The 17,006-nt window shown below is 36.6% G+C and overlaps 1 protein-coding gene across 11 annotated transcripts in view; it reads right to left on the bottom strand.

The window, feature by feature from the left end:
* Positions 1 to 17,006, bottom strand: part of LOC131428544 (arrestin domain-containing protein 3-like) — a 69,999-nt gene that overhangs the window by 17,165 nt on the left and 35,828 nt on the right. For 3 of the 11 annotated variants that reach the window (XM_058592567.1, XM_058592569.1, XM_058592568.1), the window contains 2 exons: positions 12,388 to 12,641; positions 8,987 to 9,057 (listed from right to left, as the gene is read on the bottom strand). In XM_058592567.1, the coding sequence (XP_058448550.1) occupies positions 8,987 to 9,057; positions 12,388 to 12,499 (183 nt within the window). In that variant the 5' untranslated portion in view covers positions 12,500 to 12,641. Of the gene's footprint in view, positions 1 to 8,986; positions 9,058 to 12,387; positions 16,240 to 17,006 lie in introns of those variants that run through there. The other 8 variants (XM_058592562.1, XM_058592563.1, XM_058592560.1 and 5 more) reach the window with 5 other exon arrangements.

The raw sequence follows: 17,006 nt of genomic DNA, 5'->3' as shown, positions 1-17,006 counted from the left end.
GAATGAAAATCTGTATAAAAATACATTGTTTTCTTGTAATTTCTGGTGCTAGTTTCATAAGATTTTTTTGTAATAGAATCGATTTTTGTCATGTGACCAGAGAACGCATTCTTGTGTTGTTTAAAATTCCTTTCTAATAAAGAAAAGTTATGTTAAAATGATTGATGTTTTTTGAGTAAGATTGATGAATGAAGTCTAGTTTGACAATACTGACAGAAATTGTAAAAATAATTGCAGTTTTATTCAGCATAATGTGAAAAAATATCAACTCTTGTCATATTCATTTGCAAAGCAACCGCATGTAAGTTCCACACAGTGCAAATGATATTTTAGTAGAATTGAAATATTCGTGGTCAATTACTCATACATCATTCAGTAAAAACCATTCAAGCGAAGAGGTTGTGTTTCGATTGTACTGGCTCGTGAGTTAACGGCTGCTACCGAGACAATTCTGAGCTTCAGGTAGTTAAACTGCCTATAGCAAACGCAATATTCGGGGCGTTTCCCGACTGGAAAGCTAGCAACGAAGGCCATCCCGTTCATACGCACAGAGGTGTAGAGACACAGAGGTGCGAGAGCATAGAAGTGAAGAGTCACAGAGGTGCCATCACATAAAGGTGCGAAGACGAAGGGGTGCAAAGGCACAGAGGGGCTAAAGCAACCCAGTGCTGATCTACCAGGTACCAGAATTTGTACGCTGCGTAGGATCAAAAGAGACGGCATATATCGCGAGGTGCTACACTGCAAGCATCGCATTTGATCGCCACCAAGAGCAAAAGCACTGTACCTGGGGTCAGGTACAGCAGACCCTGTCAGCTTGGAGCGAAAGGCAGCACAGCAAGTGCAGTGGTGTCCACAACGACGGCAGAGCAACTGAGATAGCAGTAAACGACAGAAGACTGCCAATTGGAAACAGCAGAAGACTGCCAATTGGAAACAGCAGAAGACTGCCAATTGGAAATCGTTGGAAGAGCTTCATGTCGTTCTTCACGATAAAGGAACAGAGACATCAGCTACAAGGTAGATTTAATTTAATTTATTTTTTATTTCTTATATCTGAAATTCTACTAAACATAAGTTTTTATTTTGGTATAATTAATTTACAAAAAATTTTAATGTAATGGATGATCTCATGGAAGATCATCCGAATCCGATTCCGGATACTAGTAAGAGTTTAAATACTCCGAGGGCTAAACATAATCCACAGGGTACCACTGGGCCATGGATAGTCTATCTTCGAAAAAAAGAAAAGATTTTAAACTTGATGCAAATTACAAAGGATTTGACATCACATTTCTCTGAAGTTAAAGAAATCTGTAAGGTTAATAGAGATAAAATTGTTGTTAACGACTTGAAACAGGCAAACGATATTGTAACCTGTAAATTATTTGCTATTGAATATCGAGTTTACATTCCATCGAAGGAGGTAGAAATTGACGGTGTTGTGACTGAAGCAAGTCTGAAAGCAGATGATTTACTTAAAAATGGAGTTGGCCGTTTTAAAAACTCCATGCTTGAGGGAGTCAAGATACTCGAGTGCAAACAATTGTACTCAGCATCTATTGGCGATGGAAAAAAGTCTTATCGTCCCTCAGATTCGTTTCGCGTAACATTTGCCGGATCTGCATTGCCTAGCCATGTCTATATCAATAAAATTCGTCTTCCTGTTCGGCTTTTCGTACCGCATGTTATGAATTGCACGAACTGTAAAAAATTCGGACATACAGCTACTTACCGTAGTAATAAGTCCAAATGTATAAAATGTCAAGGGCCTCATAAGGATAATCTTTGCGATAATGATGTTGAAAAATGTGTTTATTGTGGGGAAAGTCCTCATGATGATCTTTCAGTGTGCGCTGCATTTAAGCTGCGTAAAGACAAAATGAAGCTTTCTTTAAAAGCACGGTCTAAGCGCACATATGCACAAATGCTTAAAACGGTCATACATGTCTCCCCTTTGGAAACCGAAAACGGTTTTCAAATCTTGCGGAGCCAGAGGAATCTGACTCTGACTAAAGACCATCAAAACAGCATTCCTTCCAATAGCTAGAACTTTTTTGAAATAGTTATCAGCTCAATGGCCAGCTCTTTCAGGTTTTGTATCATTTGATGGATAATTTATCATCCGCTGCAAATGATTCAATCACTGTCCTGCAGTGGAATTGTCGAAGCATCATGCCAAAACTTGATTCATTTAAAGTTTTGTTGCATAGTCAAAAATGTGATGTATTTGCTTTGTGCGTAACATGGCTTACATCAAACATAGCCTTAAATTTTAATGACTTTAACATTATACGTCTCGATAGAGACTCCCCGTATGGTGGAGTGCTTTTAGGAATTAAGAAATGTTATTCCTTTTATAGATTAAATATTCCTTCGACTTCTAGTATAGAAGTTGTTGCTTGTCAAATAAACATTAAAGGAAAGGACATTTGCATTGCTTCGGTATATATTCCTCCAAGAGCTCAAGTTGGACAGCGACAGCTTAGTGAAATTGTCGAACCGTCAACGTTTGATTTTAGGAGATTTCAATTTGCACGGAATGATGTGGGGTTCCGTTTACAATGATAGCAGATCATCTCTAATATATAATATTTGCGACAATTTTATCATGACGGTACTAACTATGGGTAGCATGACACGGACCCCAAGACCTCCTGCACGTCCAAGTGCATTAGATTTATCTCTTTGTTCGATTTCAATTCGACTAGATTGCACCTGGAAAGTATTTCCTGATTTACATGGTAGCGATCATTTACCAATCATCATCTCAATTAGCAGTAGCAAAGACATTGCTAATTCAGCTAATATTCCATATGATTTGACAAAAAATATTGACTGGATTAAATACCAAAGTAATATTTCAAGTGTCTTAACTTCAATGGAAGAGCTCCCCCCACTTGAAGAATATGACTTCCTCGTTTGTTCGATTCTGGAGGCCGCAGAACAAGCCCAAACCAAACGATTTCTTGGTCCATCGTCTAACAGAAGGCCTCCAAACCCTTGGTGGGACAAAGAGTGCTCAGATGCTAAGCACGCGAAACAAAATGCTTTCAAGACGTTTTTAAAACGAGGAGGAGGAACTCCTCAGAATTTTGAAAATTTCTTGACTTTAGAAACCAAGTACAAGAGCATACTTCGGGCCAAGAAATGTAGCTATTGGAGACATTTTGTTCGAGGTTTGTCAAGAGACACCTCAATGAGCACTCTTTGGAATACGGCCAGACGAATGAGTAATCGTAACGTAGGAAATGAGAGTGAGGAATACTCGCACCGATGGATATTTGATTTTGCGAGGAAAGTTTGTCCAGATTCTGTTCCTACGCATAGCATTATAAGAGAATCTTTTCCAAATAATGGGTCCATTGATAGCCCCTTTTCAATGATGGATTTTTCCATAGCACTCATGTCTTGTAACAATAACGCTCCTGGGTTGGACAGAATTAAATTCAACTTGGTGAAGAATATGCCCGACCTCGCAAAAAGACGTTTGTTGGAATTGTTTAACAAGTTTCTTGAACAAAATATTGTTCCACCTGACTGGAGGCAAGTGAAAGTTATCGCTATTCAAAAGCCGAGGAAACCAGCTTCCAATCACAACTCATATAGACCCATTGCGATGTTGTCCTGCATCAGAAAATTGTTCGAAAAAAATATTCTACGACGTCTCGACACTTGGGTCGAGACGAACGGGTTGTTGTCTGATACTCAGTTTGGCTTCCGTAGAAATAAAGGGACGAATGACTGCCTTGCATTACTTTCGTCTGACATCCAAATTGCCCTCGCTCAAAAGCAACAAATGGCATCTGTATTTTTAGACATTAAAGGAGCATTTGATTCAGTTTCCATTGATGTTCTTTCAGACAAGCTCCACCAACATGGACTTCCACCGGTTATAAATAATTATTTGTACAACCTTTTGTCAGAGAAACGCATGCATTTTTCACATGGCGATTTGGCAACATTCAGAATTAGCTACATGGGTCTACCGCAAGGATCATGCCTCAGTACGCTCCTTTATAATTTTTACGTGAATGACATTGACAGCTGTCTAGTATCCCCATGTACACTAAGACAATTGGCAGATGATGGCGTGGTTTCAGTTACTGGACCCAAAGCTATTGATCTGCAAAAACCATTGCAAGATACCTTAGATAACTTGTCCGTTTGGGCTGTTCATCTGGGTATCAAATTCTCTGCGGAGAAAACAGAGCTGGTCGTCTTTTCAAGAAAGCATGATCCCGCGCAGCTTCAGCTTCATATGATGGGAAGAATGATCCAACAGGTTTTGACTTTCAAATACCTTGGGGTGTGGTTTGATTCCAAATACACGTGGGGAGGACACATTAGGTTTCTGATAAAAAAATGCCAACAAAGAGTAAATTTTCTTCGAACAATAACAGGATCTTGGTGGGTTGCTCATCCGGAAGATCTAATAAAATTGTATCAGACAACGATACTTTCAGTGATGGAATATAGATGCGTTTGCTTTCGTTCCGCTGCAAACTCTCATATTATCAAATTAGAGCGAATTCAATATCGTTGTTTGCGAATTGCTTTAGGGTGCATGCATTCGACACATACAATGAGTCTTGAAGTTCTGGCGGGAGTTCTCCCATTGAAAGATCGTTTTTGGGAGCTTTCATCGCGACTGCTAATAAGATGTGAGGTACTGAATCCCCTGGTTATTAATAACTTCGAAAGGCTAGTTGAGCTTCAATCTCAAACAAGATTCATGACAGTATATTTTAACCATATGTCACAGGAAATCAACCCTTCAAGATATATTCCTATCCGTGTCAGCCTCCTAAATGTCCCTGACTGAACTTTATTTTTCGACACATCCATGCAGCGCGAAGTGCGTGGAATCCCGGAACACCTACGCTCGATGGAAATCCCAAAAATATTTACAAGTAAGTTCAGGCATATTGACTCTGAGAAAATATTTTACACGGACGGATCACGAATTGAAGAGGCTGCTGGGTTTGGTATATTCCACAATAATGTTTCGGTCTCATTTAAGCTTCAAGAACCTGCATCTGTTTATATAGCAGAGTTAGCAGCAGTTCATTATAGTTTGAGTGTAATCGTCACATTATCTCCAAACCATTATTTTCTTTTCACAGATAGTCTGAGTGCTATTGAAGCTATTCGCTCAAACGCTGCTTGCCAAAATGAACCTTTTTTCTTGGGCAAAATAAAACAGTGCCTGAACGTCATATTGAATAATAATTATCAAATCACAATAGTTTGGGTTCCGGCTCATTGCTCCATTCCAGGCAATGAAAGAGCCGATAGTTTAGCCAAACGTGGTGCTATTGAGGGTGAGATTTATGAGAGACCGATTGCTTTCAACGATTTCTATAGCGCGTCTCGCCAAAGAACACTTGCCAGCTGGCAAGCTTCTTGGGATAAAGATGATCTGGGTCGGTGGATGCACTCAATTATTCCTAAAATATCGACAAAGGCATGGTTCAGGGGACTGGATGTGAGTAGAGATTTCATTCGTGTGATGTCCAGACTCATGTCCAATCACTACACGTCAGATGCACATCTCCTTCGAATTGGACTTTCCGAGACTAATCATTGTGCTTGCGGCGAAGGTTACCGCGATATTGACCATGTTGTTTGGACATGCGTGGAGTTTCGTGATGTCAGATCTCAACTAATAAATTCCTTGCGTACCCAAGGTAGACTATCCAATGTCCCAGTTCGCGACATTCTTGCTTGTCGTGACCTTCCATACATGAAACTTCTTTATCATTTCATTAAATCCATTGGAGTTCCAATTTAAATTTTATTTTATGTTAGACTGTTTTCTCTTCTATGAGTTCAACCAATAGCCAACTATAGGATATTGAATATAAGTGGTGAACTGATACAAACAAACCTGAAATAGTTATAAGATCATGTACAAAATAAATGTATTTTATTTAATGTAATTTAAAATAGCAACTCGCTTGATAAAAACAGTGTTTAGATTAACTAATGAGTACCAACATACTAATATGATATTCGAAATGTATTAGATTTAAACTACTATGTATTGTGAATGCCACGGCGAAGAAAAACTTATGTATATTGCCTATGAAATAAACGTATTTATGAAAAAAAAATTACTCATACACAGCAAAAAATTATGAAATTTACAGGTGACCCAAATCCACACAATTTATAAGAACGTAATCCGTGAAACGACTGAAATTTTCAAGAATGATAGAAATATATGTCAAATATACCCCGATTTTCATTCAAATAGTGTAAATTTACATGTTTTAGCACTTAAAACTTTGTCAGAGTGCATTAAATATAAGGTAGATTTATTGTAAAATTGAGGCATTTTTTATGCACATATATGTCGGTCTCAGAAGACGTAAATTTACAGTACCACGATTCAACGATTGGTGCCACAAAAAATCAATAATTTTGGTAATATTTTTGTCTTGAATATCTTACGGTTCGTTTCGACGCATCAGTTCACTTTATTTATGTGTCACAATTTGAGCTATTGCCCCGAAGCGCAAAGTCTGGTTACTGGTTGCAGATAGCACCACAGTAAAATATGAACTGTCATCTCATTTGAATCACAGTTTTGATAATACATTACTTCTTTGAAATTTGATAGTTATCGTTCAATCTACTTTACAGCCGATTCTTAGCCATTGCATGATTAATTCTACGATTCTATTGACACTAAGAACCCTTCCACATGGGAACTCGAACATACGAAAACTAGTTTGTAACACGAAGAGCGACTCGCACTGACAACTTCAACGAGAGCTCTTCTCTTTCACATATATACACCACTGTTGTATAAAGTGTGCACGCATCATGAGTGCGTTTGTTTATTTACTTTTACCTTCTCCTCTGAATCGCACCAAAGTGCTAGAGCATTAGGTAATAAATTCTCTGAGGTAGATGCAGATACTTTCACAGAGGTGAGGTGAGCACTCTGGTTTACGGTTTGCGTAAAAGAAGCGCGGGGCACGCAAAATCAGCAAAATAAAACAATTTATCGTTAAATTTTCGGTTTTCATTGCAAATTTTTTATAGCAAGGCCAGATCTACTCTCTATTAATTGATATTCACAGAAGTGTTCGCTCACCATCACGCGCCAGTGATCACTTGGGTGTATTTAGGCGAGAGCGCGTGAGAGCGATTCGTGCGAAGAGAATGTTATTCTCTCGCACCAGCTTCTTTCAACACAAGCACGCACTCAAAGTCTGTCTGTCTGGATACTGAGAAGAAGTGCGCTTTCCTCTTTGTGGGGAGCGTAGCAAATGTATCCGCAGTGTATAATTAAAACCTACGCTCTGGTGTATCACTCTAGTGAAATACCATCTCTGGTTTGTAAGATCCGCGTCCTATGCATTGAAACGGGTAGTCATTTCAGTAACACATTCCATTATTCAACTGTTCGCAGATCAAGATTTTAGAAAGACATTAGCAACAAATAGTAGATTAAGTAGTTTACATAACTACTAACCCGAACTCGCCTCAAATAAATGACACTTGCTGTAAATGAAGACTTTGTCAATAAAAAACACATACTTCGTTTTTCCAAAAATGATATAGTCTGTCTTTTGAAAATGGCCAAACGTGTTTTACCATTTTTTTTTCAAATGGCTGTAGTCGAAAACTGACAAAGTGTTGTATGAGTGGTTTTTAAAAATTAGTCAAGTTTTCGAATGAAACCATGTAAAAGAATTTTAATTGACTCCTACATTAAAAAAATCGATTTTAGAAATTCAAAACATTTAAAGATTTCAAAAAAAAAAATAAATGATCGGGTTGAAATTTTGTTACAACATACCCTACCTACAGTCAAAAATACAAGTTGGAAACTTGTAAGGAAAAAAAGTTATTTGAGAAAAAAGAAAAAAAAGACTTTCGTTTGTTTAGTTTTCGATATGATTACACTGAAAAAAAAAATCAGTTTGGGCCAGGAAAAGTTTTTTTTTAAATAACTTTTTTTCCTAGAAGTGCGCAACTTGAATTTGCAAACAGATTTTTAATTTTCAAAATCGATTTGTTTCAGTGTAAAAGTCGATTAAGATTTTTTCAATATTTTTATTTAAAAACTTGACTAATTTTATAAAAAACACTCATACAATACATTTTTAGATTTTTGTAGGACTACAGCCATTTGAAAAAAAAACTGGTGAAAAAAGTTGGGCTCTTTACAAAAGACAGTCTAGATAATTTTTGGAAAACAAAGTATGCAAAGTGTTTTTTTTGTGACAACGTCTTTATTCTTATGTCGTTTTCGTTTTTAAATTGCACTACACCGGTGTAGCGAAAGCTGCACCTAAACCGTTCGTTTTTACCAATTGCACTACACCAGTGCTACACTTTTTCTGCACCGATACCGCTGGTGTAGCACTCATGAAAAGTTTGGTGTAGCTCTGTGCAATGGAATCGTTTATTGTAGTCAATGGTTACTGTTTATGTTTTCGTCATTTTTGTTCGTTTATTCATGCCTCAGTGTAGCACTGCACCGGTGTAGTGCAAATTAAAAACGAAAACGCCATTAGTCTTAAACCATTTTTTACACTCGTTTTCTATTCGAACGTTGCATACCAATAAACTACGTAATTGAATTTCCATATCAATATAAAAATATTTTGCTGAATATATAAAAAACAATGTCGCGGTACTACATTCCCATGCGAAGCTTGAACTTCTGTTCCGATAAACGTTGCAACCGAATGTTAGTGTGCTATTATTCTACTGACTAAGAATCATCGACTCAGAATTGTATTAAATATTTCATGAAAATTCTCGATTTGAGCTTTTACTTTCGTAGTTTATGTATAAAAGATGAAAAAAATCCTAATTCTTTCGGAACTCACTGGAACACTAAGTAAATGCTACAATAACAACATTAGTTAAAGTTAGAGCTCGGCCTCATTGAACGTCTATAGTTATAATTCCCGTTAGAGTTATATACTATATTGTGCTTCACAGTAGACTAGAACATATTTACCGTCCGTTTATCTCCAGATACGAGCACTTTCCACTCCACATGAGCTTTTCCCCGTAGCAGCAGGCGAATAGCTGAAACGATGAAAGATAGAGAATTTTTAGCACCAATGTTGACAGTGACGTAATAAAATTACATTCTGCATGAAGTCATCTATGACTCAACTATATTAATGAATGAATAATTCAAGCCTAACTTTTAAGTGCTTAGTTTTCACATTCATAAAAATAAATTTACGACGCATCTTCGTAAGAATTATCTTCTTAATTTGTTTTCGATAATTTTTTAATCAGAATGAAACTGAACAACGATCTTGAATATACGTGTTCGTTCTTCAATACCTTTGAATACAGCTGTTCATATGTCTGATTTCTCGCAGGGCTTTCATGGGTTGGTTTCAGACAGTTTTGGAATGTGGCCTGTTGCCTCCGTTTGCAGTCACGTACCCAGAGGGGGGGCCCAAGGGGCCCGGGCCCCTCCCGAAATCAAAAACAGATATATAATTATTTAGAAGTTCTCAGACAATAATGTAATACGATAACAGTTCCAGTGGAGAAGTTTAAAGTGTACGTTAAAAACACTCATTTTTTATCTTTGGGCCCCTCCCGAAACGAAATCCTGGGTACGGGCCTGTCCGTTCGTGATCAGAGGTTTGAATTGGATACCTATTTGTTTACGAAAATCAAGTAAGAAGGAATAGATCTCTTCAAACGCACACGTAATACACGAATGCCCTGTTTTTAGGCCAAGGAAAAATCTCCCACACTTTCACTGAAATAACATCCCGTACGGTTTCCGGACATTGTTTTTCACATACACGGGTATGTTAAGTTTGACGTTGTTATGCTCAACACAGTGGGCTTTTTTTATCTTGCGCCGTGAATTCGACTACTTTCGTTTCGTATGCTTTAGATACCACAATGCGTAGGGCGCTTTAGCGAGTTGTCTTAAGTTCGAGATTCGATCTGGAAGTATTCGTAGTGCCAGTAGAATTGCAGATATTCCACATTATTGATATCAGCATTTATACAACATTTTTATGCAACACATATTCTATCCTGCACATATCTAGGATAAAAATTTGCCATGATTGAAAAAATATTGAATATCATAAAACAAGTCTTTTCGTGAGATGGTCATCAAAAGGTGAGATAACTAAGTTCTCACAAGTTTCTATCTCAAGCCTACCCGTGTGTCTATGATGACATTTGGTCGATAGTTGCGTCGACTGGGTGTTATTGCCTTAAGCGTTAGTAGCAGAATTAGAGGATGCGAAATGGCTTATAAATTAGAGCCCATTCTACATAGCAATAATTATCATAGTATATCGCAACAAATTCTGTGTTTTTAAATATATTATATTATATTATATTATATTATATTATATTATATTATATTATATTATATCATATTATATTATATTATAGTATGTTATATACTATATTATATTGTATTATATAATATTATATTATATATTATTATTTTCAGTTGCGTCTCGTGAATAAATTTACGGGTTGTGCACTATTTATGTGATATGATATTAGATGTAAAAGTTTGCGTAAGTGAAAACTGTAGTTTGAGTAATGGATATTCGCTTGTGTTTTTCAAAACAATGAAATAACGATATACTTTCGAATGGGAATTTTTTTTATTAAACTTATTTCATTTCATGATACCTGTCAATAACTTCTTCTTCGAAGTTGCAACTGATACAGCAATTTGTTTTCGACTACCATAAGCATAAGCTACTGAAGTCTCTACTGAAGACGTGCAAACAAGTTCTCACGGAGCCGAACGCGACAGAGAACAACAAATCTTAGAACTGAGCTGAGTAATTCCTTCTCTTCTGTATATGGCGTAATTAGATTAGTTCAATTGTAGCTTTTTACCGTTTTCAATGCCGAGGTGCACTTTTTGGAGTCAAGAACTATTGACCTCGGTCGTTCAACCGGTGGTATTTTCTATCATCTAGACCGTAGTGGCACGTCTGTTTTGGTCAATGCAAGTAATCGAACTCCCAAAACCATAGGTTAGATCAGTTGTAAATATGAAACATGTTAGAAGCTCAAAATTTCCGTACATGCTTGAGTTTTCCGATCTTTATAACTACCGCAGAATTTCCAAGCCGTTCGGAGTTGAAGGTTTCATTCTCGCATTCAGTTCCATTTTCATTCTGCTTGTCAAATCCATGCCCTTAATTAGCGCTATTGTTGTAGATACCACAATGCGTAGGGCGCTTTAGCGAGTTATCTTAAGTTCGAGATTCGATCTGGAAGTATTCGTAGTGTCAGTAGAATTGTAGATATTCCACATAATTGATGTCACCATTAATACAAAATTTTTATGCAACACATATTCTATCCTGCACATATCTAGATGACTGCCCGGATAAAAATTTGCCACGATTGAAAAAATATTGAATATCATAAAACAAGTCTTCTCGTGAAATGGTCATCAAAAGGTGAGATAACTAAGTTCTCACAAGTTCCTATCTCATGCCTACCCGTGTGTCTATGATGACATTTGGTCAATAGAATGGTGTCGACTGGGTGTTATCGCCTTAAGCGTTAGTAGCAGAATTAGACGATGCGAAATGGCTTATTAATTAAAGCCCATTCTTCATAGCAATCGTAACAAACTCTGTTTTTTTAAATATATTATATTATATTATACTGTGTTATATTATATTATATTATATTATATTATATTATATTATATTATATTATATTATATTACATTATGCCGTTATTTATTACATCATATTATTTCATTATATTATTTTCTGCTGGGAGTGCATCTGAGTATCTTACAAGTGAATGACTGAATGATGGAGGAGATTGCCTACTTGAGTCACGTGGGAGAAACTTTATGATTCCCTCCGAAGGTCTAAAATGGGTAAGACAGAAACAAACCAACAAACCGACTTGTTTCACGATTAGGTTCTAGTCACTTTTTAGCATTTGGGTAAACCACCATACTATTCATTTAAGTGAACAAAATACTACAATTAACTTGGAATAACATTACTTTCAGTTTTTTTAGCTTATTCTTTTGATCATGCCCAAACGAGCAGTTCGTCGCAGAAATGTAAACGATTTGTTCCGAAAAATTACAACATAATCCAAAGAGTCATCAGATTTGATTTAAGCTTTGCAACAAAATGTGTACTATGTTTTTCCACAGGTATTTAAAAAATTGTACACGATTGAAACACTGTACACACTGTTAACATGTTTATGCATACTCGATCAAAGCCCCAAGCACCTTGATATTTATTATTATTGTTTGCCTTATGTGAACACTAAAAACTAAATAATAAAAACGAAACGTGAAAGTATTTTCAAATCTCCAGTTTCTCCCTTGAAATAATAGTGCGTGTTATAGTGGTTCAATTTTGTACTTACATTTCAACTTGAAGTTTTCGGTTGTGTGAATAATCACCTTTCCCGAGATAACTTCACCGGAATAGTAGTATTCCTTGTCGAGTCGAATATCCAGCTCCTTTATATAATCCATCTGGAGCAGTTTATCTCTCTGCTGCTATGTATATTATTTTCACTACAATAACTGTTACACTAATGACACCGACTGTGACTAAAGTCGAGTGGAGCTTCCGCTGCTGTGCACGCTCGAGTGCCAGTCCAATCCCACTCGATGGCTGCAGAAGTTGTCTGTTGTTTTTATCAGGGTTCTTGGCAAACTAATTTCGAATTGTGAAAGCTTGTCTTTTTCAGGAAACGTAGGGAATGTTTGTTATGGATGTACCTTGAGTAATTATCAAACTTTGTAATGATCATGTAATGTTCTATGGTTCGCTTTTGTGGCTTTTCATTTCAGGGATGAGTTTCACACTGCTATAATTTCGAGACAAATTTGTTGTTTACGAATCAATTCTTTTGGAATCAATAACCAAGCTAATTCTTAAAACTTTATATCACAATACGAAAGGTTTCATTTCGCATAGAGGAAAGAGTGAAGAAAATTTGTTACTTGGTATCCGCAATGGCGTACGCGTTTTTCGTATGCACTTGAACAAACCTATTCCTTCATGTGGGGTCTCATACCACGGCGGAAAGTATCCTTGCCCAGTCTTTGTGACCTACTAGAATCTGCTGGTCACATGTCAATCTGCTCACTACGGTGCAACTATCACAACTAATATCGGCAGAGTAATAGAGGCAAATAATATCTCGCATTTACGCATTTGATAATATTTATAAACAAAAACAAAAATGATGAAGAAATGAATAAATACTTTACTCGCATGTGTTTTCTTATTGCACGGTGTTGTAGCAATTGGTAGTGCAAAAATTAAACCAAAGACTATTACTTATTCCTTATATCCTTATATTACATTTTTGTGGGGAAAGGGTTCCAATCAGCTTTTTACAGCCCTGTCCAAAACGTATTGCCCTCCCCGTTAATTTGTATCAGGCCGAATTAGCGCATGCGCGCCATATAAACGCCTCTTTCAATATGAGAAAATTATATTATTACCCAACAGTTTCTATTATTTATTCATGTTGGTTTTCTTACCTTTGGTCATAGTTTATATTCTGTTTTACCTTAATTCCAGTGTTCTATTCAATTGTGTTTCGTAAGTGTTTTTTGTTGTCCTTCTATTTTATTTCCATTCCGTACTTTCGCTGATGTTATTTTATTCCCTGAAATGTAAAAGTTAGTTGTATGCAGTGGTGTTTTTATTCTTACCATTTTGTATCTAAGATTTCCTTTGTATCTAAGATTTCCTAAGAATATTAATTAAATTATTTTCCAATTTTCAGTTCCACATCTATCACATTTGTTCCTGCTTTTCTTGAGTATCTTATTCTTTATTCCGGATTTCTTGTTCATGCTCAGTCATCCATTTCCGAAAAAAAGAGACAAAAAAGGATTAGTGTTTTTTCAATGACATCTTTGTATGGCCGGTCATGATGGTTTGACAGAAAAAACTGAGAACATGCATTTTTATTTAAATTATATTGACACTTGGGTCCCATAAGTATTGCTACAGCATGTTCACATTTAGTTGTCTTCGGTTGATCCTTGACAGTGTTACCATCCGGTCAGGCACTTTTGAGCATCTGGTGTACACTGACCCACAATCGAAATGCATCACTACCAATTTGGTACAACGCACTCAAAGGAACGGTAAAATGTATAATGTATATACACACAAAAACACATACATACACACACAGTCACAAACATACACACATGCATACCTACCCACATGTATTCCACACGCAACCATTACAACATTGAGTTACTATTTCTACTCTGATAGATCCTAACTAAAACTAAGAGTTCGGCTGAAAAGTTCGTATCGTTTAATAGAAACACACATTTTTTGCCAAAATTCGTTTTTATAATTCAACATAATTGCCATCAGAGGCGATACAGCGATTATAGCGATCTTCCAACTTTTCGATACCATTTTTGTAGTACGATTTGTCCTTTGCCTCAAAATAGGCCTCAGTTTCAGCGATTATCTCTTCATTGCTTCTAATTTTTTTACCAGCGAGCATTCTCTTGAGGTCTGAGAACAGGAAAAAGTCACTGGGGGGCAAATCTGGAGAATACGGTGGATGAGAGAGCAATTCAAAGCCCAATTCTTTCAATTTCAACATGGTTTTCATCGACTTGTGACACGGTGCATTGTCTTGATGAAACAAAACTTTTTTCTTCTTCAAATGAGGCCGTTTTTTGAAATTTCGTCCTTCAAACGCTCTAATAACGCTATAAAATTGTCACTGTTGATGGTTACCGGCCGATTGTTGAGTCTTTCCACGCTTTGGGTTCGGTTCATCGCGTGCAGTCCACTCAGCTGACTGTCGATTGGACTCCGGAGTGAAGTGATGGAGCCATGTTTCGTCCATTGTTATATATCGACGGAAAAAATCGGTTTTATTTCGATATAATAGCTCCAAACACTGCTCAGAATCATCAATTCGTTGTTGTTTTTGATCGATTGTGAGCTCACGCGGCACCCATTTTGCACAAAGTTTTCTCATATCCAAATATTCGTGAATAATATGTCCAACACGTTCCTTTGATATCTTTAGGGTGTCAGCTATCTCGATCAACTTCACTTTACGGTCATTGAAAATCATTTTGTGAATTTTTTCACGTTTTCATCGGTAACAGCCTTTTTTGGACGTCCACTGCGTTCATCGTCTTCGGTGCTCATATGACCAGTACGAAATTTTGCAAACCACTTACGAATTGTTGCTTCGCCCGGTGCAGAGTCTAGATAACTCTCATCAAGCCATATTTTGGTATCGGCGGCACTTTTTTTCATCGAAAAGTAGTGTTTCATCAACACACGAGATTCCTTTTTTTCCATTTTTTCACAATTACAAAAGTAGCTTCACTCAAAATGCAATATCTCACAAACTAATAATCAGACAGCTGTCAAATTTATACACGTATCTTTTGAAGGTTGGTACTAACTGAAAATGGTATGGATTTAATTCTAGTGGCGCCCTCTCATAGAAACGATACGAACTTTTCAGCCGATCTGTTACTGTGCCAATAGTCATCTCATTAGTAGAGTCACCATGTTATTTTAGCGATCTCGACTTTTAATAAATGAATTGTGATAAATACAAAGTCTTTGCCTTGTCTCTAAGAAGCAATAACGCATAGCAGTAGTTCGGAAGTGGTTCAATACTGCTGTTTTAGCGAAGCAAAATGCTCCAAAATTCATGTTACTTCTGAAATTAATCAATCAAACAGAGATAACAGATCTCACTATAACTAATGGTTCTCTTATATGAAATGACTAATGGATTTGAGATAAATGGGGGTGCCATTACCCAATTTCTATCTCTTCTAATGGTCGATCGCTAATCCTGAGCTGAAACAGTGGCCTTTATTACCATTCTTGCATGTAGTTACTCTTACACTTCACTCACACATCATCCCACCCACCAGGTCCCAAACGATACATCCTCACAACACAAACTGGATGAACATCGTTTGACAGCTATCAGTGGTTTGTCCTTTGGTTAAGTCATTATTATTTCGTCCTATTCTACAATATTCTATCTCATTCCACAGTAATCCATTGTACACAAACCACCAATAAACGTCAAATATGGACTCGATTCACCGTTCACCTGTTGTCATCGTGTGAAACCCAATTGGGATACGTTCACTCCACTTAACTTCCACTTCACACTAGTAATAGGGACCGGTAGTATAAAAATAAAACATAAAAAGAGCTCAGTTAAGCCCTACCGGCCGGATGTTGGAGCGTAATGCAATCAACATCTTTTTTTTTTTTTTTTTTTTTTTTTAAATAACTATTTATTGGAATATGAGTTAAAATTAAATTATTAAGATTTAAATTGGGTGTTCAGCCACAAGTGGTGACTTTTCAGCCCTGTTATATATATATATATATATGATTTGGTTATTACCATGAAGACATCATTTGCTTCCGCAATTCTGAGATTTTTGTGTAGGGAAAATTCTAAACCTACTTGTATTGTGTAATGGGGAAAAGGAACTTATATACTAACTTACTAACTAATACAGAGAGCGAATCGATTCAATTGAAGATTGCATCGATTTTTGTCGGAATTTGCTTATAATATTATGTGACATTACATCTAATGGTTCTATATTTGTGAGTCTGTGTAACTCATTTGTACTAAACCAGGGAGGACGCTTCAGAATCATTTTCAGAATTTTATTCTGAATCCTTTGAAGCGTTTTCTTCCTGGTGGAACAACAGCTTGACCAAATTGGTACCGCATAAAGCATGGCTGGTCTGAAAATTTGTTTATAAATTAACAATTTGTTTTTTAGACAGAGCTTTGAATTTCTGTTTATAAGAGGATATAAACATTTAATATATTTATTACACTTTGCCTGGATTCCTTCAATGTGATCCTTGAAAGTGAGCTTTTTGTCATACGTTAAACCTAAGTATTTAGCTTGATCAGACCATGTCAATTCCAAGCCATTCAATTTGAGAATGTGATTATTGTTTGGTTTAAGAAAAGAAGCTCTTGGC

This window comes from Malaya genurostris, chromosome 2, assembly GCF_030247185.1.
Source record: "Malaya genurostris strain Urasoe2022 chromosome 2, Malgen_1.1, whole genome shotgun sequence".
Classification (NCBI taxonomy): domain Eukaryota; kingdom Metazoa; phylum Arthropoda; class Insecta; order Diptera; family Culicidae; genus Malaya; species Malaya genurostris.
The sequence above is the reverse complement of the archived record's forward strand: the minus strand, read 5'-3'. Positions and strand labels throughout refer to the sequence as shown.